We start from the raw sequence: 21,415 nt of genomic DNA, 5'->3' as shown, positions 1-21,415 counted from the left end.
GCTAAGGAAAGACTACTCAACTAAGGGAGCCGCTTGGCAGCCCTTGCAAACGGGAGGGTTTACGGACCCCCTAAGCCAGGGGTAGGCAACCGTGGCTCTTTTAGGACCCGTGGACTTCAACTCCCAGAATTCCTCAGCCAGCCATGCTGAGGGGAAAGGGAGAGGTTTCCAAGCTGAGCCAGGCTGGCTCAGGAATTCTGGGAGTTGAAGTCCACGAGTCCTAAAAGAGCCACGGTTGCCTACCCCTGCCCTAAGCAAACTGAACAACAAAACAGAGAAAAGAAAAACAACAACCACCACCACCACCCGTGTACATTCTGCATTTTCTCCTCACCGGCCACGCAAGGGGAGCGCTTCTGAGTGGCAGGGTTGCTTTACAGCCCTCCCGTGTTCCCAGTGTCGTGTTGATACGGGAACACGTAAAACACACTTGTCTTCTCCTTTTGCCCACCAAGCAAAGGACGCCTTCGTGCCTTTGCGTTTCCTGGAATGAGTCGCTGGTTCTGAGAAAGTGCAACTGGTAAGATGGAGATGGGGAATCAAAGATGGCCGGGCAGATGCAAGGGGACAGTGTTGCGTAACTGGGGTTCGGGAAGGCTCGGGAGGCCTGGCAGGTCCCCGACAGGTGAAGACCGCTTCTTTGGAAGGGGGATAAACTCCCAGTGCCAAAAGCATCCCTATTAAGCGGGGGTGGATCCCTCCCTGCAACTGGGCCACGAAGAACCTGAGGCCATGGTAGGGATACCCCATCACAAAAAAAACTGCCCAGGGTAGGTTTGGCTGTGTCCCCCTCCCTCCCCCCCCCACAACGGTTCTAGTTAGAAGAGCAACAAGCCGTCCTGGATTCGTCCTGCTCTTTCTGCTCTCTCTGGCCATCTAAGCTAAGCTTCTCACGCCTTCCTTCCTCCGCGCCGGGCAGCAGGTCGCAGTCTCCGAACAGGAATGCAAGCAATCCCTCCTGCTCTGTGCTGTCCTCCTCCTCCTCCTTCTCTCTAAGCCCTGCCTCGCTTTCACCTGGGAAAAGGCAACAGGGCAGCCATCAGCCGGGGAGGGGGGGGAGAAAGGAGACAAGAGGCAGAGCAGACGCAACGCTCCCGCTCAAGACGGGCCTCGCTGGGGACCCCCCCTGAGACACCACGTTTGTTTGGATCCCACTTTTATTTCTCACAAGTAACCGAAGGCGACGGACATGTCCCACCACACTTTCCTCTTATTTTCCCCACAACAACCCTGTGAGGGGATTTCGGCTGATTGGCCCAAAGTCACCCGGCTGGCTTTCATACCTAAGGAGGGACTAGAACTCACCGTCTCCTGGTGATTGGCCCAAAGTCACCCAGCAGGCTTTCATACCTAAGGAGGGACTAGAACTCACCGCCTTCTGGAGACTGGCCCAAAGTCACGCAGCCGGCTTTCATGCCTAAGACAGGACTAGAACTCACTGTCTCCTAGTGATTGGTCCAAATCACCCAGCAGGCTTTCATGCCTGAGGCAAGACTAGAGCTCACCATCTCCCGGTGATGGGCCCAAAGTCACCTAGCCAGCTTTCATACATAGGGTGAGACTAGAGCTCACCATCTCCCAGTGATTGGCCCAAAGTCACCCAGTGGCTTTCATGATTACGGCGGAACTAAAAGCTCCCAGTCTCCTGGTGATTGGCCCAAAGTCACCCACCTGGTTTTTATCTCTAAGGCGGGACTAGAGCTCACTGTCTCCTGGTGGTTGGCCCAAATTCATCCAGCTGGCTTTCACGGCTTAAGGCGGGACTAGAACTCACCGTCTCCCGCTTTCTAGCCTGGTGCCTTAACCACTAGACTAAAAACGGCACTCCTTTCTGGGTGTGGGTGTGTGTTCATATATTATCATATATTACCTGGGGGCTGTCATCAGAGACAGGGAGGGCCCTGCATAGAAACCCAAGGGAAGGATGTAGTACTCAGGGCTTTGGTTTGGTAGAGGGGCAGCTGTTTTTAGAAGCAGCAGGTATGTAGAGCGGGGGTCCCCAACCCCTGGTCCATGGACTGGCACTGGGCCGCAGCATGCTGGAAACCAGGCTGCGCAAACAAGCAAAGCCCCATCCGCAAAAGGCAGACTGCACACAAAACCACGCACTCTCCGGTCCGTGGAGAAACCTCTGTCCATGGAACCGGCCCCTGGTGTCCAAAAGGTTGGGGCCCGCTGTTGTAGAGGTTGTGCCCACTCTTGTTGCGAGCAGTGCCAAACCATGTGCCAGGAGCTGATAAAGGTGAAGTGTCTGCTTGCAAGTGCAAGTTTAACTTAGGAGTTAAAAGGGCGCTATGCCAAAGCAGGGGGTCTTCAAACTTGGCCCTTTTGTGACTTGTAGACTTCAACTCCCAGAATTGCGTGCCTGGCTGAGGAATTCTGGGGGTTGAAGTCCACAAGTCACGAAAGGGCCAGGTTTGAAGACCCCTGTGCCAATGAATGGCAATGGCTGGCTGGGGAATTCTGGGAGTTGAAGTTCACGCATCATAAAAAATTGCCAAGGTTGGGAAACCCTGATATAACAGATGCCTTTTTTTCAGACCCATCTGGTATCATGTTACCCAAAAGCTAAGTGCATAATTCTGCCCACTGGTTGTTTTTTGTTTTTTTTTAAGCGAAGACCTGGATTCTCATGAGTATTTTATATTAAGGTACAGAAGACACACAAGGTGTGTATTAGACCATTTAAACCAGAGGTCACCAACCTTTTCACTCTGGCGGCCTGGAGGGAAAGGGAGAGCTGGGAAATTTGTGCGCGCGTGCATGCAGAAACAGGGCCACAGACAACCACATGGGGCTAGTGGCCCTGTTTGTGGAGACGTGCAGGCGCTAGCCGCCACCGCTAGCCCCGCGCACATGCGTAAATGCACCGTGCAACCCGCATGGGGCTAGCGGCCCCGTTTGCGCATGCACACAGGCACTAGCCCCCCATGCATGCGCAAACGGGCCATGAAACCCACACCGCGCTGGTGGCCTCCATTTATGCATGCACAAATGGGTTGTGCAAACCCACCCGCACGCACGCTAGCGGCCCCATTTGCACAGGCGCTACCGCCCGCTGCTAGCCGCGCGCGCAGGCGCAAACAGGTCCACCAGCGCTAGTGCGAGTGGGGGCGAGTACATGTACACATGCACGCGCACTGGCCAGCTTGTCCCACGGCCCAGTAGTGGGCCGCAGCCCTTAGGTTGGAGACCCCTGATTTAAACCACCACACAACAACACAGGTGTCAAAAGTCAAGTAAGATCTTCTCTTCCTCGGCCACTTGCCTTAAACAACTAAACGATTAAAACTTGTAAACTGCCAATTTCATGTGTAGAGGTCACCCCCCTCTTCCCTTGCAAGTGTTTTCTTCCCAACTGCCCCCCCCCACCCCGAAATAAGAGCTTGGCTGCCATTAGCAATTGTGGCCAACAACAGGAGCACTTTTCAGTGGGATGGAAACGTATCCTCAACGGGAGAATCGAAAATCTTCCGAATGCAGTGGGAACCCCAGCTATTTTAAGAGCTGCCCTCAGGAAACAAACTTCGGAAAGTTTAGGGAGCTTTCAAAATCCGTGGGGGGAAATAACCAAGCAGCAAAGCAACTGCAGGGACCTTTCGCAGCCTGTCTTAACGTTAGCTCCTCCAACCAAATGGGTGGATGTGGCAAATTGGAGAATTCCCCTGCCTTGTGCAGAACCTGGAGCCGTTCATCGGACACACCTGAGTGGTGCCAGGTGGAAGCCTCGTCCAAATCCAACCTGCCCCAGTCCTCACCATCTGGGACCGAATCCAGCAATAATGAGGTTCTGTCACCCAAAGGCTGCCTAAGCTAAAATTCTTACAGCCAAGGAGGGTGGGGGGTGGGTTTCTCCTGCGTTTTGTCCTTCCAGTCTGGTTTTCCTAACGCTCAACCAAATCTATCTTCCTGTTGGCTTTAGGCGTGCCAGACAGTCCCTCCTTCTGCGGAGAAACACTCCTGCATAAACAGACCCCAAGTTCAAGGCAAAAAAAAAAAGCACCATTGATTCACGCCGAATTGCCCAGCGTTCAAACAACACCAAGGTCTTGAGCAATGAAGGAGCTGGTTCAAAGACTGATGCGGAATCACTTCGGGTTCTTTCAAAATTCCCAAGCCACGCATCCCTCGGCCTCTATGGCCAAGGGGACAGAGATATCAATGAATTCGTTCTCATTCCTGCGCAATTTTTTTTGGGGGGGGAGGGGGGAGGATTTTTTTCCCCTGCCATCGTGTTGAAAGAGGGAAAGGACAATGCAAAGGCCCGATCCGCTGAACTCCTTTGGCCATCCCAGATCCTGAACGGATGGCTGGGCTCCCCAAATGCTACAAAAGGCCACCTCTGCAGCTGTATGCAGCCTCTGCTGGCCGATTTCAGGGAGAGCTATGAGGGGTCCTTGACTTACAACCGCAACGGAGGTCAGAATTTCTGTGGCTAAGCAAAGCGGTTGAGTGAGCCACACCCAATTTCGCAACCGCTTTTTTGGCATGGTCCTCAAGCGAATCATTCTGGCTCTTAGGCGGCTCAGGCGGTTGTTAACTGAATCCGGCTTCCCCCGCTGGCTTTTGCTTGTTGGAAGTCAGCAGGGAAGGCCACGACTGTCCGTCCCACGACCCAGGATGTCACGGGCCACCGTTGTAAATTCCTCGTTTCTCCGAAAGTAAGGCCTACCCCGAAAATAAGCCCTAGCTTGATTTTTTTTGGGGGGGGGGAGTGGGCCTAATATAAATCCTGCCCCCAAAATAAGCAAGCCCTAGTTTGGGGGCGAGGTGCACGCCTAAAAATCAAGCTAGGGGGGGGGTGTGGAGCTGCCCCCTGCGCACCGCACCTACCCACCTTGCAGCCAGGCCTCTCCTCGCTGGCCCACTTCTTCTGTGGCGTCTTCTGCAGCCAGGCCTGCATTTCTCAGTCACGGGCCTTTCCGGAAGGCCACTGCAGCCGAGGACCAAGCTATGGATTGAATCCATAGCTCGGTACTCGGCTGCAGAGGCCTTCCAGAAAGACCCGACTGCAAAATGCAGGCCCGAATGCCGCTGCAGAACGAAGCTGCTCCTTCGGTCAGAAGAAGTGGGCCGGCTGGGTGGGGCTGCCGGTGCCAGAGTGGAGTATAAAAGACACCCCCATTTGGAGGCAAAAAAATTTTTTTAAGACCCGGTCTTATTTTCGGGGAAACGCGGGTATATGCCGGTGGCCAAGCACCCAAATCTTAATCATGTGACCGTGGGGAATGCTGTGACAGTTGTTTATGCGAGGGACGGTCGTAAGTCGCTTTTCTCAGTGACCTGTTAACGTCGAACGGCCGCTAAATGAATGGTTGCAAGTCAAGGGCTACCTGTACTTAAAGATGGAGATAAATCCACAGCCTCCATTTTAAAGTGGAGCCAGTTGAACAGGCTGGTGTGGCTGCACACAAAGCCTCAGGATGGGGGTGGGAATCCCAAAAAGAACCCATCAGCTCTCAAAGGCTACAAACTATGCTCTTTTATGATCCTCCAGGCCACGGTCCCTGCCCACTTCCAGCCCCAGCCACATTGCTTACCTGGCATGGTGAAGTCCTGAGTGTAAATGATCTCGTCCTCCAAGTAGTCATCTTTTAAGTCGTCGTCGTCGTCCTCCTCGTTGTAGCCATGGAGGTCTTCCAAGTAAGGCACCACCGTCATGCTCCTCCACCGATCTTTCGTCTCCGGGCTGGGCGGGATGGCGATGGGGGGCTCACACTGAGGGTGCTTTTTCCGAAACCAGCTAAAGGAAACCAAGATTTTAGTGCTTTGGGAACAGACGTCGAGACTGGTTTTCTGCAGGCCGGTGTTTCTTAACTTGGGCCACTTGGAAGACCGTGTGGACCTCAATTCCCAGAATTCCCCAGCCGGCCCGACTTGTGCAAAAAGCCCAACGGTATGAGCCACTTGCCAAGCAACTGAATTTTGATCCCACGATCACGGGAATGCTGCAAAAGCCGTTAACTGGGGGAAAAAACGATCGTGAGCCCCTTTTTTTCAGTGCTGGGCGAACTCTGAACGGTTGCTAAATTTATATTTATTTATTTATTTATTTATAATGAGACTTGTATGCCGCCCTATCTCCCGAAGGACTCAGGGCGGCTAACAACAATAAAATACAATAAATACAAATATTAAAAAAGAATTAAATTACGTCGAAGTTCCACTAAAACCAATAAAAACATTTAAAATCATAATTAAAACCCCATTATCATCAGTCCAGGTCGGCCTGTTGGAAAAGATATGTCTTAAGGTCACGACGAAAGGACCAAAGGTCTGGGGCCATCCGGAGCTCCCGGGGGAGCTGATTCCACAAAGTAGGTGCCCCCACAGAGAAGGCCCTCCCCCTGGGGGTCGCCAGCCGACATTGTCTGGCCGACGGCACCCTGAGAAGGCCCTCTCTGTGCGAGCGCACAGGGCGATGGGAAATCGCTAAACTAAATGAACTGTTGTAAGTCGGGGACCAGCTGTACGTTCACAATGGCCTTGCGGGACTTCTCTAAAACCAGCCCAAGCTCTGGTTTTGGTTAATAGCAATAGCAGCTAGACGTAACAGAGTGAGCGCCTGTTACTCGTCCCAGCTTCTGCCAACCTAGCAGTTCGAAAGCACGTAAAAAATGCAAGTAGAAAAATAGGGACCACTTTGGCGGGAAGGTAACTGCGTTCCGTGCGCCTTTGGCATCTAGTCATGCCGGCCACATGACCACGGAGACGTCCTCGGACAAGCGCTGGCTCTTCGGCTTTGAAACAGAGATGAGCACCGGCCCCTAGAGTCGGAAATGACTAGCACGCATGTGCGTGGGAACCTTTACCTTTACCTTTTTTTTTACCTAGACTTATATGCTGCTTCACCGTGCTTTACGGCCCGCTCTAAGGGGTTTACAAAGTCAAGCCTGTTGCCCCCCCCCAACAATCTGGGTCCTCGTTTGACTGACCTCGGAAGGAAAGGAGGCTGAGTCAACCTCGAGGATCGAACTGCCGGCAGTTGGCAGTCAGCAGGATTAGCCTGCAATACTGAATTCTAACCGTCACTTTCCCCCATTTATTCTCAGAGACTGGTCGATAAGGCTCCGTTTAGAAGTTGAGGTTGACACACACACTCGTTTTTGAAGTCCTTGCGTCTCCTCTTATTCCAGAGACGACAACAACACTATCACCGCTTTGTAGAAGAGATAAGAGAGAAATAAATTGCACCCTGTTCACAACGGGATGGAAGGAGAAGCCCTTTAAGGCCTCGCCCCACCTCGGCTGCATTATCAAGAGAGAGCCAGCCACTTACAGGCGGTCTTCGACTTACGACCACAACTGAGCCAAAATTTACGTCGCTAAGTGAGAGTGGTCGAGTTTTGCCCCTTTTTACAACCTTCCTGGCCGCAGTTGTTAAGTGAGTCACTGCAGTTGTTAAAAGTTAGTAACCCAGTCGCTAAGTGAATCTGGGTTCCCCCACTGACTTTGCTCGTCAGACGGTCGCAAAAGCGGGTCACGTGACTCCAGGACACCGCAGCCGTCATAAATGCGAGTCAGTTGTCAAGCAGCCAGATATAAATCATTTGACGACAGGGAGGCTGCAATGGCCCTAAGGGTGAAAAACCACTTGTGGTTCTCATCCCTTTTTTTTGTCAGTGCCGCTGTAACGGTCGGTAAACAGACTGTTGTAAGTCAAGGACTACTTGTACTTAACCTGTACCATTCAAGGCAAGTCCGGCCACACAGCCATCAGCCAAAATGAGGGGGGGAAAAAACACCAGAATTCTTAATTATGATCAGCTCTGTCCCTCGCCTCTTAGGAGGTCAGCGTGTCCCTAGCTGTAGGCAAAGGGTCAGTTGCAGCATTAGCCAAGCTTGGCTCGGGGAGTTAAGGATTACATGGGAATAATCCTTGCAAAGATCTGCCCTTAAGCCTCTGATCCATTTGATATAATTTGCTGAACTTTTCTTTTTGGCTTCCTTCCAAACCTGGGATTTCTTCAAAAGAAGAAGAAAGGTTGGAAAGAAATAGGAGGAATATGCAACCATCCAAAGCTTTGTACCTTGAAGCAGGCTTTAATTTTGAGAGAGAGAGAGAGAGAGAGAGACAGAGAGAGAGAGAGCCATGCTAAGTTGAATAAAATATAAAGAACTTGCATAGCCCGTAGCAACATTAAAAGAAGTGTCTGGCTTGCTTGCAATTTGCTTTTGGACTCTTCCTTGACAGGCACAGTTCAACAGAATGGCCTCTGAGTTCACGCAAGGTAGCAGGCCTGGCAACTGGCTCATATTTATGACAGTTGCCATGTCCCGGGCTCCTGTGATCACCTCTTGCGACCTTCGGCTGAGCAAAGCCAACGGGGAAGCCAGATTCACTTAACAGCCGTCTGACTAACACTTAACAACTGCAATGATTAACTTGAACAACTGCTATGATTTACTTAACAACTGTGGCAAGAATGGTCTTAAAATTCACTTAACATCTGTCTGGCTCAGCAATGGAAATTTGGGGCCAACTGCGGTCCTAAAATACATGACCCCCGGGAGGTGGCAACCATCCTAAATACCTGCTGACTGCCATGTGACTGGGGATGCTACATTGCACGGGCTAGTTGTAAATCACTTTTTTCAGTGCCAATAAACTTAACATTAAGAAAACCAAGATCATGGCATCTGGCCCTCTCAATCCCTGGAAAATAGATGGGGAAGAAGTGGAGGTAATGACAGATTTCATTTTCCTGGGCTCCAAGATCACCGCAGATGGGGACTGTAGCCAAGAAATTAAAAGATGCTTGCTCCTGGGGAGGAAAGCCATGGCAAATCTAGACAGCACACTAAAAAGCAGAGACGTCACCCTGTCAACAAAAGTGCGTATAGTCAAGGCTATGGTCTTCCCAGTTGCAATGTATGGCAGTGAAAGTTGGACCATAAGAAAGGCTGAGCGCCAAAGAATGGAGGCCTTTGAACTGTGGTGCTGGAGAAGACTCCTGCGAGTCCTTTGGACTGCAAGGCGATCAAACCGGTCAGTCCTAGAGGAGATCAACCCTGACTGCTCTTTAGAAGGCCAGATCCTGAAGCTAAAAGTCAAATACTTTGGCCACCTAATGAGAAGGAAGGACTCACTGGAGAAGAGCCTAATGCTGGGAAAGATTGAGGGCAAGAGAAGAAGGGGACGACAGAGAATGAGGTGGCTGGATGGAGTCGCTGAAGCAGTAGGTGTGAGCTTAAAAGGACTCCAGAAGATGGTAGAGGACAGGAAGGCCTGGAGGAACGTTGTCCATAGGGTCGTGATGGGTCGGACACGACTTCGTAGCTAACAACAACTTCCCACAGTCGCTGTGAGTGGTTGTAAGTTGAGGACCACTCTGCCTGTATTATGCAAAGTTATTTTAACTAGGACGTTAAGAAAGCAAATGGGCTGGTCCAAGCTAAAGTTTGCTTCAGCTCTACTTTTGAAAACCAGCCACTTGTGCCCCTGCTTCATTCATAATAGGTTTGTGCAGTGACTCTGATTTGCCCTATAGGAGCATGGTATAGGGTTTCCTGCCTGAGCAGGGGGTTGGACTAGATGACCTCCAAGGTCCCTTCCAACTTATTATTATTATTATTATCAGTTGGCAACTCCTTAAAGAAGCTGTGCTTTTCCTGGGATGGTGTGGTGCCCATTGGAACGGCTGCTGGTCCCGGCAGACAAATTTGGTTTAAGGAGGTGTCTGCAGATGCTACAAGCATGCCTATGTCCACTGTCTTTGAATTGGAAGTACTGAAGAGAGCCAAGTTACAAAGCAGACTTTGCAAACCACAATAGTTAGGCATAACTGCTAAGCCCAGATTACATTACACTGCTTCCTGCAATGTGGACCCCTGGCAGATTTCCACCTGGGCCAGCTTTACCTACACTGACAGGCAGCAGTGCCACAAAATCCCTTTTAGTGAGGTTATCAGAGACTCACACCTTCTGTGGACAAAGTAAGCATCTACTAGAGAGCTGCAATGCCTCCCTGACAAAGCATTTCAATTTTTTTTTTAGAAAAAAGCCAAATCATTAAAAAATAACCCTGAGATTGATTTTTAAACCGATCATTTTTTTTTAAAGAAAAAGTGTTATTAACAGTCATCCTCAAATAATTGTTTTCCCCCAAGTAATGTTAAGTTGATACGCAGCCCAGTAAAAAGGCTAAGATGACTGGGCGAGGGAGTCAAAACACAGGAATTCGTTGCCCTGTTTTAAATGTTGGTCTCCTTGTTCCACATATTGAAAGAGTAAAAATAAGGTTTGGAGAAAAGTGGAAACCTGTAGTGTGATATTGATTTTAGTGCTCTAGGGCGATTACAGCCAAACATTTGCCTATGGATCTTCCTTGGGGTAAGATAAGGAGAGGGATGGAAACAAGAGAGGAACTAACTGTAATTCAGGACAAGCACAGACAAACAATAAAGGGGTTTTTTTGCCTGTGTTTACAAGAAGCAGCTTAAGCCACCGATTTGGGTTTTTTTACCTGGAAACACCCCAAACTGTCTGCATTCCCAACCTTGGAAGCGTTCCTGAGGCTAAATAGAGGACAGATACAGAAAAGCCACTGAATTATGACTACACAGTTTAATTGGAGCCTCATAAATGAGGACCATAAGCATCAGTTTACATTACGCTAGTATTCCTTACTAGAATCTGCATAAGCCAGGGCCAATTTTAGAAAGAAAGGAAGCCATAGGCTCTTTCCCAGCCTCTCAGCCAACAACGTGGGAGGATCTGGTCCACCATGTAGGGCAGGGGTCTTCAAACTTGGCCCTTTTATGACTCGTGGACTTCAACTCCCAGAATTCCTCAGCCAGGCACGCTGGCCAATTTTGTCTAATGGTTAAAAGTGCTGGCCTGGAAGCCCGGAGGTGACGAGTTCTAATTCCACCTGAGGCATGAAAACTGTCTGGGTGACTTTGGGTCAGTCACTCTCTTTCAGTCCACCCTGCCCCAGAGAAGTGCTGTTAAAAAAATAGGCCAAGGCATGACAGGGAGGTCAGGATTTATGTGAAAAAGATGTTGAGACTCTAGAAAGAGGGCAGAGAAGAGCAACAAAGATGATCAGGGGACTGGAGGCTAAAACATATAAGGAACCCTTGCTGGAATTGGGTATGTGTAGTTTAATGAAGAGAAGGGTGAGGGGTGACATGATAGCAGTGTTCCAATATCTCAGGGGCTGTCCCAAAGAAGAGGGAGTCAAGCTATTCCCCAAAGCGCCTGAAGGCAGGACAAGAAGCAGCGGGTGGAAACTAATCAAGGAGAGAAGCAACCTGGAACTAAGGAGAAATTTCCTGACCGTTAGAACAATTAACCAGCGGAACAACCTGCCTCCAGAAGCTGTGAATGCTCCAACACTGGAAGTTTTTAAGAAGAGACCGGACAGTCATTTGTCTGAAATGGAATAGGGCTTCCTGCCTGAACAGGGGGTTGGACCGGATGACCTCCAAGGTCCCTTCCAACTTTATTATTTATTATTATTAGGTTTGGTAGGCTGATTGGAAGATAGGGCGGAGTTCCCCAATCTTTCCGGCGGGGTAGGGGGATAGTTCTGTGCGAGTAGTAGGCCAGCGTCCGCACGTGCAGCTCCATTTGAGCAAGTAGCAGGCACGTGTGCCTGCTGCTCATGTAACTGGAGGGTGTGCGCTAGCCGACCGCTCATGTGAGTAGGGATGTGTGAATGCTTAAACACAAACACACCCCGGCCAAATTCTGTGACCTGGTTCCAAAAGGCTCGAGGCCCGGAAGTGGGCTAGGTCCCGGATGTTGGAGAGCCCCGAGATATGGGACATATTGCTGGGAAGGTCCAGGCAGAGCCCTGCTATGCCTTTTAGTGTGGGCAAAAGTAGCAGATGGATTTAACAAGACGTTCAGGTGGGGAGGCTTGAGACTTTGCAAAGAATAAAAAAAAGGAGGGGGAAAACGTGGTAAGGTTTAAAAGCCCCTGGGAGGGTAGATAGCCCAGGCCTGAAGGACAGAGATGGTGGCTGAAGTTCTTGCTTTCTAAGCACAGGGTGTTGGGGGGGGGTGAGGTCTTTCGGGGTCTTATCCTGCCAAGCAGTTTTACCAGTGTCAAATGCCCTAGGGCTGGGCAGAAAAACCCATTAAGGGAATGGCCTGCCTTTTGCAAAACACCTGATCTCTGCGGCGCCAGATGGCCAAGTTCTGCAAAATGTTAGTCCCACCATATGCAGCAGACGGTCTTCAAACTTGGCCCTTTTATGGCTTGTGGACTTCAACTCCCAGAATTCCGCAGCCAGCATACGCTGGCTGAGGAATTCTGGGAGTTGAAGTCCACAAGCCATAAAAGGGCCAAGTTTGCAGATCCCCCGATATACAGCTTTGCGGTGTCTCCAGTGACAGCTTTGCATTTTCAGCTGGATTAGGTTAACACAAAGGTTGGCCAATAAAGGAGACTATTTGTAGCGCAGGGTTGAAATGAAGGGTCTTTGGCTGTTTGCTTGCAGATGTTCCAACCCAGCCAAAATGCACAAGGCCCAGATGCAGGGAATTGTTGGGAGGGACTGACTCCCGAGTTGCGAAAGATCTTCGACCTACATTTAGAAAGAAAGGAAGCCACAGGCTCTTTCCCAGCCTCTCAGCCAACAACATGGGAGGATCTGGTCCACCATGTAGGGAAGGGGTCTTCAAACCTGGCCCTTTTATGACTCGTGGACTTCAACTCCCACAATTCCTCAGCCCGGCGTGCCCGGCTGAGGAATTCTGGGAGTTGAAGTCCACGAGTCATAAAAGGGCCAGGTTTGAAGACCCCCGATGTAGGGTCCTTCATTGTAAAGGGTTCGTGGTAAGTAGGCAATAAGCCAGTTTTGATGTAGGCATCAGGCAAGAAGTCAGGAGACGGTGAGTTCTAGTCCTGCCTTAGGCATGAAAGCTGGCTGAGTGACTTTGGACCAATCATCCAGGGACTGAGAGTTCTAGTCCTGCCTTAGGGGTGAAAGGTGGTTGAATAACTTTGGGCCATTTATTCTCTTTTAGCCCAACCCAGCTCACGGAGCTGTTTGAGGAAAACAGGAGGAGGGAGGTGTATTATATGTGTTCACTGCCTTGAGTTATTTCTAAATAGGAAGGAAGGAAGGAAGGAAGGAAGGAAGGAAGGAAGGAAGGGAGGGAGGGAGGGAGGGAGATATTTGAGGAGGGAGGGAGAGAAGAAGGAAAAAAGGAGATATTTGAAAAGGAAGGAAGGAAGGAAGGAAGGAAGGAAGGAAGGAAGGAAGGAAGGAAGGAAGGAAGGAAGGAAGGAAGGAAGGAAGGAAGGAGATATTTGAGGAGGTAGGGAGGGAGAGAAGAAGGAAGGAAGGAGATATTTGAGAAGGAAGGAAGAAAGGAAGGAAGGAAGGAAGGACAGGGGAGAAGTAGAGCCTGTATTTCTCCTGCTGCCTCTGAAGACAGAGAGAAAGTAAAACACAAGAATGTAGATTGAACCCACAGCAATCTTATTTTGCTCCCTGGAACTCATTTTTTTATGAAAATGTCCAATGGACAGATTCAACTTTAAAAGCCCTAGTACAGCATTTCCTCAACCCTCAAATCAGTGAGACGCTTTCACCCATCCTCACTTTAAGGAAGCCAGCCTTGGTTTGGAGCCTTACAAGTTACCAAGGTTGAGAAACGCTGTACTAGATATTGGGTTGTGACTTGCTGGCTGGGGAATTCTGGGAGTTTGAAGTCCACACATCCTCAAGCGGTCAAGGTGGAGAAACGCTGCTTTAGAGAAAAGACAGGATTAATAAAATTACGGGAAGGAAGGAATGGATGTTGAATTTTGCTGCCAAGGCTCGTTTTGGAAAGCAGTCAGGAACACACCTAGAAATTAAGGCTTTGCAAGTAGATTCGGAACATGCTCTGAACATCTGTTGCCCCTCCGTCACTGGGCCATTCTCCTTCCATCAGGGCTCTGCTCAAAATCCCACAGTCAGGATTTCACTGTTTGATTTGGGAGGTCCTTCCCACCCAAAGACCTCTGTAACAAACTTTGGCATCCCCCCAAAAGTGTGCAGAGGGTGCACAGAGGGGGCAGCTTTGGCCAAGTGGAAATCAAAATTCTGAGAATAAGTTTGACATTCACCTCTAGAACGTCAATCCTAGGGTGCTCAATGGGGGGAACCCTAAGTTGCCACAATGGCTTTACAATTATACAGCTAATCCGGTCGCTCAAAGCTACAATTCAAGCGACTGCAACAAAGTCATTCAAGTTACAAAGTGATTTATGACCATTTTTGACACTTATGCCCGCTGCAGCATCCCCGGGGCCACATGATCAAAATTCAGATGCTTGGCAACTGACTAGTACTTATGACGGTTTGCAGTGTCCCGGGGTGTGTGTGTGTGTGTGTGTGTGTGTGTGTGTGTGTGACGTAATCACCTTTTGCGACCTTCTGGCAAGGTCAGAAGGAAGGAATGAGGAAGCCAGATTCACTTAATAACCGGGTTGTGAACTTACCAATGGCAGTGATTCGCTTAACTGAGGCAAGAAAGGTCGCAAAACGGGGCAAAACTCAACTTAAAAACTGTCTCCCTTAGCAACAGAATTTTTGGGCTCAACTGCAGTTGTTAAGTTAAGGACTACCTGTACAACTTTTCCTTCTTGTAAACAGGAGCCGTTTATCAATGTAACTATATATGCTTACCGATCGAGAGTGGAAGGCCAACCATTCAGAGGCTTTCTGGAGGAGCAAAATGCAACGGGCTACCAATTTTAAAAATAAAACTCGTTTAGTAACCATCAGCTGCTTCTGTTTTAATGGAAGGAGAAGGGAAGAGTTCCCTGCATTTTGTCCCCTTCCCCAAAGTGGCAAATTAACACAGATATGACACCCAGCTTCACAACATCAAACAAAATAATGGGGGGGAGGAAAAGAGAGAGAGAGAGAGAGAGAGAGAGAGAGAGAGAGAGAGAGAGAGAGAGAGAGAGAGAGAGAGAGAGAAGCATAAATGAGCACTCACTTGTGGTGCCTTATCTGTTGTATTGAAAACCTCTTGGCTGGGTCGTATTCAAGCATTCCTGGAAAGGAAGAAAAACAGGGCAGGAACTGGATCAGCTGGGAACCGAGGCACAAACAACTGGTAAAGAGAGGGCTCAATGTCCTCCCCCTCCCTCCAAGGAACATGAGAAAATGGCTGTGCTTGGAATCCTGGGAGATGTAGTCCGAACATATCTGCTGGGTACCATTATCGGAGAGGGCGGCTCAGTATACAGGAGCATCATCCAACAGGAATGAGCTTAAAAAGTTTCCAAGAACATTTCAAAACTTTTTGGGCGGAGAGGCAGGCAAGGGCCATAGGCTTCACCTTAGCTGTTCCCACACCAAAACACAACTCTTTCTTTAAAAAAAAAGCATCTGCTGGACCCAACTAGTCTCCCCAGGGGCTGTTTCTCCGGCAAGTACACTGCTCAATTTGGATGAGGAATCACAGTAGACGACTTCTGCTTTCATATAGATCTTGTCTGAATGAAAAAAAAAGACTAGGGGGGACATGATAGCGGTCTTCCAATATTTGAGGGGCTGCCACAAAGAGGGTGTGTGTGTGTCAACCTATTCTCCAAAGCATCTCGAGGCAGGACAAGAAGCAACGGATGGAAACTCCTCAAGGAGAGAAGCAACCTAGAATTAAGGAGAAATTTCCTGACACTGAGAACAATTAACCAGCGGAATAACCTGCCTCCAGAAGCTGTGAATGCTCCAACACTGGAAGTTTTCAAGAAGAGACTGGACAGCCATTTGTCCGAAATGGTATAGGGTTTCCTGCCCGAGCAGGGGGTTGGACTAGAAGACCTCCAAGGTCCCTTCCATCTCTGTTATTAATCTGTTATTTTGACTCCACTTAATCCCTTGACCTAATGATCCCTTGACCCATCTGAGCTAATGATGACCACCCAGCCATAAAACTGTGTATTTTGCTTCTTGATCACCCTGTCAAAGAATCAAATGCCTCTTCTGAATTTTCAAGATTCTCGAGGCACGCAGAGAGGGGAATCAAGCTAGCTGGGGCATTCGGCAGGCAAGATATAAAAAGGAAAAAAAATCCAACAAGCCAAGACTTGGCTGAATTAAAGTACCGCTGCTTTAAACTGCTTTGCAGAAGCAAGAACAAGGAAATTTGCTTTTCGCCCCCAGCAGGCTCAAAGTGGTTCAGAGGACCAGCTAGTAAATGCCTGCTCATTCCATTAGCTCCCCTTTTTTTTTCTTTTTCTTTTTCTGCAGCACTTCAATGTTTGCAAAAGAGGTTTGGCTGCAGGCAATGGGTGGGACGAAATAAACAAGGGGCTTAAGTGCCGTGTGAGGCCACCTTTGGCTCTTAGCTGTCGCTACCCTTCTGTCCAGGAGGTCACGCATTCTGCTCAGCAAGTTAAGGTGCTTATCTTGTGGAAAACGTCCGTGCTCGAATTGCTTCAACTTCCTAGCTCACTAGAGTCAAAATACATTTTTTTTGAGTCTGGTAAATGAAGTCTCTGGTAAACGCCCTCCCCAAATTCTCACTGAGGGCCAGGCTGCCTGGGGGATATTGAGAGCGGACCTCTACACATCTGAACAGAAGCTAAGCCTCTTTGGGGTCCTCAGCAAAGATTTCTGATCGCTTTTTAAAGGCGAGAAGATGCTAGAAAAAGGGTGCAGGGAAGAGCAGCAACAATAATGTGGGGCCTGGAGGCTAAATTGTAGAATGAATGGCTAAGGCAGGGGTAGGCAACCTTGGCTCTTTTATGACTCGTGGACTTCAACTCCCAGAATTCCTGAGCCAGCCACGCTGAGGGGAAAGGGAGAGGTTTCCAAGCTGAGCCAGGCTGGCTCAGGAATTCTGGGAGTTGAAGTCCACCAGTCATAAAAGATCCAAGGTTGCCTACCCCTGCTACGCCTAGGCCGCTTTATGACTCGTGGACTTCAACTCCCAGAATTCCTGAGCCAGCCACGCTGAGGGGAAAGGGAGGGGTTTCCAAGCTGAGCCATGCTGGCTCAGGAATTCTGGGAGTTGAAGTCCACCAGTCATAAAAGAGCCAAGGTTGCCTACCCCTGGGCTAAGGGAACTAGGCAGGTTTAGCCTAATGAAGAGAAGGCGTAGGGGGAGACGTGACAGCTGTCTTCTAGTACTGTCACAGAGAAGAAAAGATTGACCTATTCTCCAAAAAACTGGAGGGCAGAACACAAAGTCACGGGTGGAAGAGGATTAAACGGAGAGCCAACCTAGAATTAAGGAGAAATTTTCCGAGGGAGAATGATTTAATCAGTGGAAAGGTTGGCTTCCTGAAGTGGTGGGTGCTTTTATTGCTGGAGGTTTTCAAGAAGAGACTGGACAACCAGGTGTCTTCAAACGTAGCCTTTATGACTTGTGGACTTCAACTCCCAGAATTCCTCAGCCAGCGTGCCTGGCTGAAGAATTCTGGGAGTTGAAGTCCACAAGTCATAAAAGGGCCACGTTTGAGGACCCCTGGTCTAGGATGGTATGAAGACTCCTGTCTTGGCCAGGGGGTTCGGCTAGAAGACCCCCAAGGTCCCTTCCACCTCTATGATTCTATCACAGAAGCTTAAACAACTGACTCTGCTGTTGCTGGTCTCTTAATGAACGCAAACAGCTGCCCTATGATCAGTGGGCCTGGTTTGCCCAATTTTACCTTTCCCAACATGCCAGATCCGCTGGATCTATTCTGAAGACTTCGGCAGGATCAGAAGATGTCGGGATATGAACCAGAATTCAAAACAAAAACTTCACCACGGAGCTAAGGACTCTCATTGCCTGATCCCTATTTATCTGCTTCGTAATCCACTTAAGTCTAGTATTCTTTACTGTGTTTTAAGTTATTTCCCAAACTTAAAATCAGGTTGACTCTCTCAGACACACCCCCTTCATTAAGAAGCAATTAGTGCTTACTTTGCTACTCTACACAGCCAGCTTCTGGCCTCTCCCTTTTCTTGGTTAAATTTTTACTGGCTGTGCACAAATGCCTTGAAATAGCAACTTGGGAAGCACAGTTAGGTTTTACACTGGATTTTTCTTTTTTTTAAAGATGTGCCCTCATTGCAAGGGGTCACCAGGGCTTCATCAAGAAACAGCATCTGGGTTGTTGTTGTTTTTTTCCGGGGACAATTAAAGCTTTTAGAAAATAACTTGATTTGATCCGGCCAAATATTTACCAGGTAGGGCAGAAACTGCTGCTAGCTCGTTTGTGGCGTCAGGAGCTTCCCACACGTCTACCTGGCTGGGGAGAGGACTTTGATCTCCAGCTTTCTGTTCTACTTGACACACCTTTCATTATTATTGCAGTTTGTGCTCCTGGAGGGGCTTGGGGTGAGGGAGAGCAAAGGGCGTTCCCGAAACCCAATGCAGATGGCTGGGGTGGTTCGGTTCGATTCCCTTTGCTCCAGGCCAGGCAAGGGAGAATCATGCACTGGAAAAAAAAATGCATGGGGAGGGGAGGGAGGAGGAGGAGGAGGAGGAGGGGGAACCCCCTGAAGCAATCAGAAACTTGCAGGCAGTGGCTTGCCTCTCCGTGCATGCAAAATGTTGAAGTTAACGAAGGAAAGGGAAAAAAAATGAAGGCTTCCCTTTCCGTCGGTCACCTCTTCTCTTTAAAAGAAAACAAAGAATTAACCTGTCTAGGGAATAATAATAAGTTGGAAGGGACCTTGGAGGTCATCTGCTCAGGCAGGAAACCCTATACCATTTCAGACAAATGGCTGTCCAGTCTCTTCTTAAAACCCTCCAGTGTTGGAGCATTCACCACTTCTGGAGGCAGGTTGTTCCACTGGTTAGTTGTTCTAACTGTCAGGAAGTTTCTCCTTAGTTCTAGGTTGCTTCTCTCCTTGACTAGTTTCCATCCGTTGCTTCTTGTCCTGCTTTCAGGTGCTTTGGAGAATAGCTTGGCTCCCTCTTCTTTGGGGCAGCCCCCGAGATATTGGAAGACTGCTATCATGTCCCCCCTCATCCTTCTCTTCATTAAACTGGACATACCCAATTCCAGCAACCGTTCCTTGTTTTAGCCTCCAGTCCCCCGATCATCTTTGTTGCCCTTCTCTGTACCCTTTCTAGAGTCTCGACATCTTTTTTACATCGTGGTGACCAAAACTGGATGCAGGATTCCAGGTGTGGCCTTACCAAGGCATTGTAAAGTGGTTAAAAAAAGGAAAAAAAGGAAAAAAGAAAAGAAAAGAAAAGAAAAGAAAAGAAAAGCTTTCTGTTTAGCCCCTTGTTCACACTGGCAACTCAGCTTCTTAGCTGGGACCACAGCTGAGGCCCAGAAGGGCTGCCCTGAAGAGGCCCAGGGTTGCTTGCTTCTCGCTGCTTATGGGGCTGGTTCACAAGTCACCTATGAGCACGCAGGTCATGACAAGCGCAAGGAGGAAGAAGCATCATTTGCTTTGCCTTCTCCTTCCAGCTCCGTTTTTCCCAATCTTGTGAACTTTTAAGATGGGTGGACTTCAACTCCAAATCAGCCTGCCTGCCTGCCTTCCTTCCTTCCTTCCCCCCCCTCCCTCCCCCCCAAGGCAAGGCGTGAGGGAGATTTGTAGGAATGTTCGGCATGGAGGGGCCGTGAGGTAAGCACCTCAGCTGCTGGACAGCTGAAAACTGTCCTCTGGATGAAAGGAATGATAGATGGACAGACAGACAGACAGACAGACAGACAGACAGAGATAGATAGATAGATAGATAGATAGATAGATAGATAGATAGATAGATAGATAGATAGATAGATAAGATAGATCGATCTTGAGATTTAGCAATGGCTCTTGCGATTGCTTTTTCCTGTGACCTTCCAGGGAAGCAAAAGTTGAATTCGGGAGAGGCAGGATAGAAAGAGCTATTGAGGTTTTTTGTTTTTTTTTAAAATTGCATTTATATCCCGCCCTTCTCCGAAGACTCAGGGCGGCTTACAAGCTTAGCAGTAGCCTTCATTCTATGTATATGCCTCCTTATTAGGGCTTTCACACACACCCCCAAGCGGCATTATTACAAAGTCAGCTTATTGCCCCCAACAATCTGGGTCCTGAACTTGAGGGATGGAGAAGATTCCTTAAAATCCCCTGCACAGCCAAGAAACAGATATACACACACACACACAGGGAGTCTTTAACTTAGAACAGCTCGTTTAGTGACCGTCCTAAGTTGCAACGGCACTGAAAAAAGTGACTTGTGACCGTTTTTCATACTTATGGAGCATCCCCACGGTTATGGGATCAAAATTCAGACGCTTGGCAATTGATTCATATTTATGATGGTTGCACTATCCTGGGGTCATTTTTGTAACCTTCGGAACCAGGCTGGGGACAGCTTATTCCTGGGGGAAAAAAATCTATCAATATGGTTGCTGAGTGTTGACTCTGTCTTGGTAGCACAAGATCCATCATTCAGAAGTGGAGTAATGACCAAAGTCACAAAAGATCCCTTGCTTTAGAATTACAAAAGGATCTCTCTCTCTCTCCCCTTTTCTTTCTCTCTCCCTCCCTCTCTCTCTCCCCTTCTCTCTTTCCCTCCCCTTCTTTCTCTTTTTCACACACACAGACACAGGGACAGAGAGAGAGAGAGAAAGAGAGGGAGAGAGAGAGGGAGAGAGAGGGAGGGAGGGAGAGAGAGAGGGGGAGGGAGGGAGAGAGAGAGAGGGAAGGAGGGAGAGAAAGAGAAAGAGGGAGAGAAAAAGAGGGAGGGAGGAAGAGGGAGGGAGAGAAAGAGAGGAAGAGAAAGGGGGGAGGGAGGGAGGGAGAGAGAGAGAAAGAGAGGGAGGGAGAGAGAGAGAGAGGGAAGGAGGGAGAGAAAGAGAAAGAGGGAGAGAAAAAGAGGGAGGGAGTGAGAGGGAGGGAGAGGAAGAGAAAGAGGGGAGGGAGGGAGGGAGAGAGAGAGAAAGAGAGGGAGGGAGAGAGGGAGGGAGGGAAAGAGAAAGAGAGGGAGAGAGAAAGACAGGGAGGGAGGGAGAGAAGGAGGGAGAGAGAAAGAGAGGGAGAGAGAAAGAGAGGGAGGGAGAGAGGGAGGGAGGGAGGGAAAGAGAGAGTGAGAGAGAGAGAGAGATGATTTGTGAGTTTCCTGGCTGAAACCAAAAGCTATTCGATGCACTTAATACAAAATTTAATGTTCAACCAATTCCGACTTGCATGGCATGCCCAGTCTAAGGAGGAGGATTGTCGAGGCTCAACCGCAGTGGTCACGCTTAACGGGGGGGGGGGGAAACTGGAGAAGAATGACGGCAGCACTTATGGTGCTGGTGACAACTCGCAGCTGAGCTCTGCAAAAAAAAAAATTGGCACCTCTCCCTTTCGACAAAAAATGGCAAACCTGCCTAGCCGAAAGAGCAATGATGGGAATCGGTGAGCTTGACAGCCTCACCCAAAGCTCAAGGCAAAGTCTCCTGCTCAAAGCAGGGCACGATCTTCCTGTCTGAGCTGGTTTTCCATCAGAGGGGTGCATTGCGGAAGAAACAATGGGGCTCTT

At 49.1% G+C, this 21,415-nt stretch overlaps 1 protein-coding gene across 4 annotated transcripts in view; it reads right to left on the bottom strand.

The window, feature by feature from the left end:
* The window catches only part of STK11 (serine/threonine kinase 11), a 126,572-nt gene that overhangs the window by 51,810 nt on the left and 53,347 nt on the right, over positions 1-21,415 (bottom strand). For all 4 annotated transcript variants that reach the window (XM_081321195.1, XM_081321193.1, XM_081321192.1 and 1 more), the window contains exons 7-8: positions 14,948-15,005; positions 5,541-5,743 (exon numbers count right to left, since the gene is read on the bottom strand). In XM_081321195.1, the coding sequence (XP_081177321.1) occupies positions 5,541-5,743; positions 14,948-15,005 (261 nt within the window). The remainder of the gene's footprint in view (positions 1-5,540; positions 5,744-14,947; positions 15,006-21,415) is intronic.

The sequence above is a fragment of the Vipera berus genome, assembly GCF_964194415.1.
Source record: "Vipera berus genome assembly, chromosome: 1".
Lineage (NCBI taxonomy): Eukaryota > Metazoa > Chordata > Lepidosauria > Squamata > Viperidae > Vipera > Vipera berus.
The sequence above is the reverse complement of the archived record's forward strand: the minus strand, read 5'-3'. Positions and strand labels throughout refer to the sequence as shown.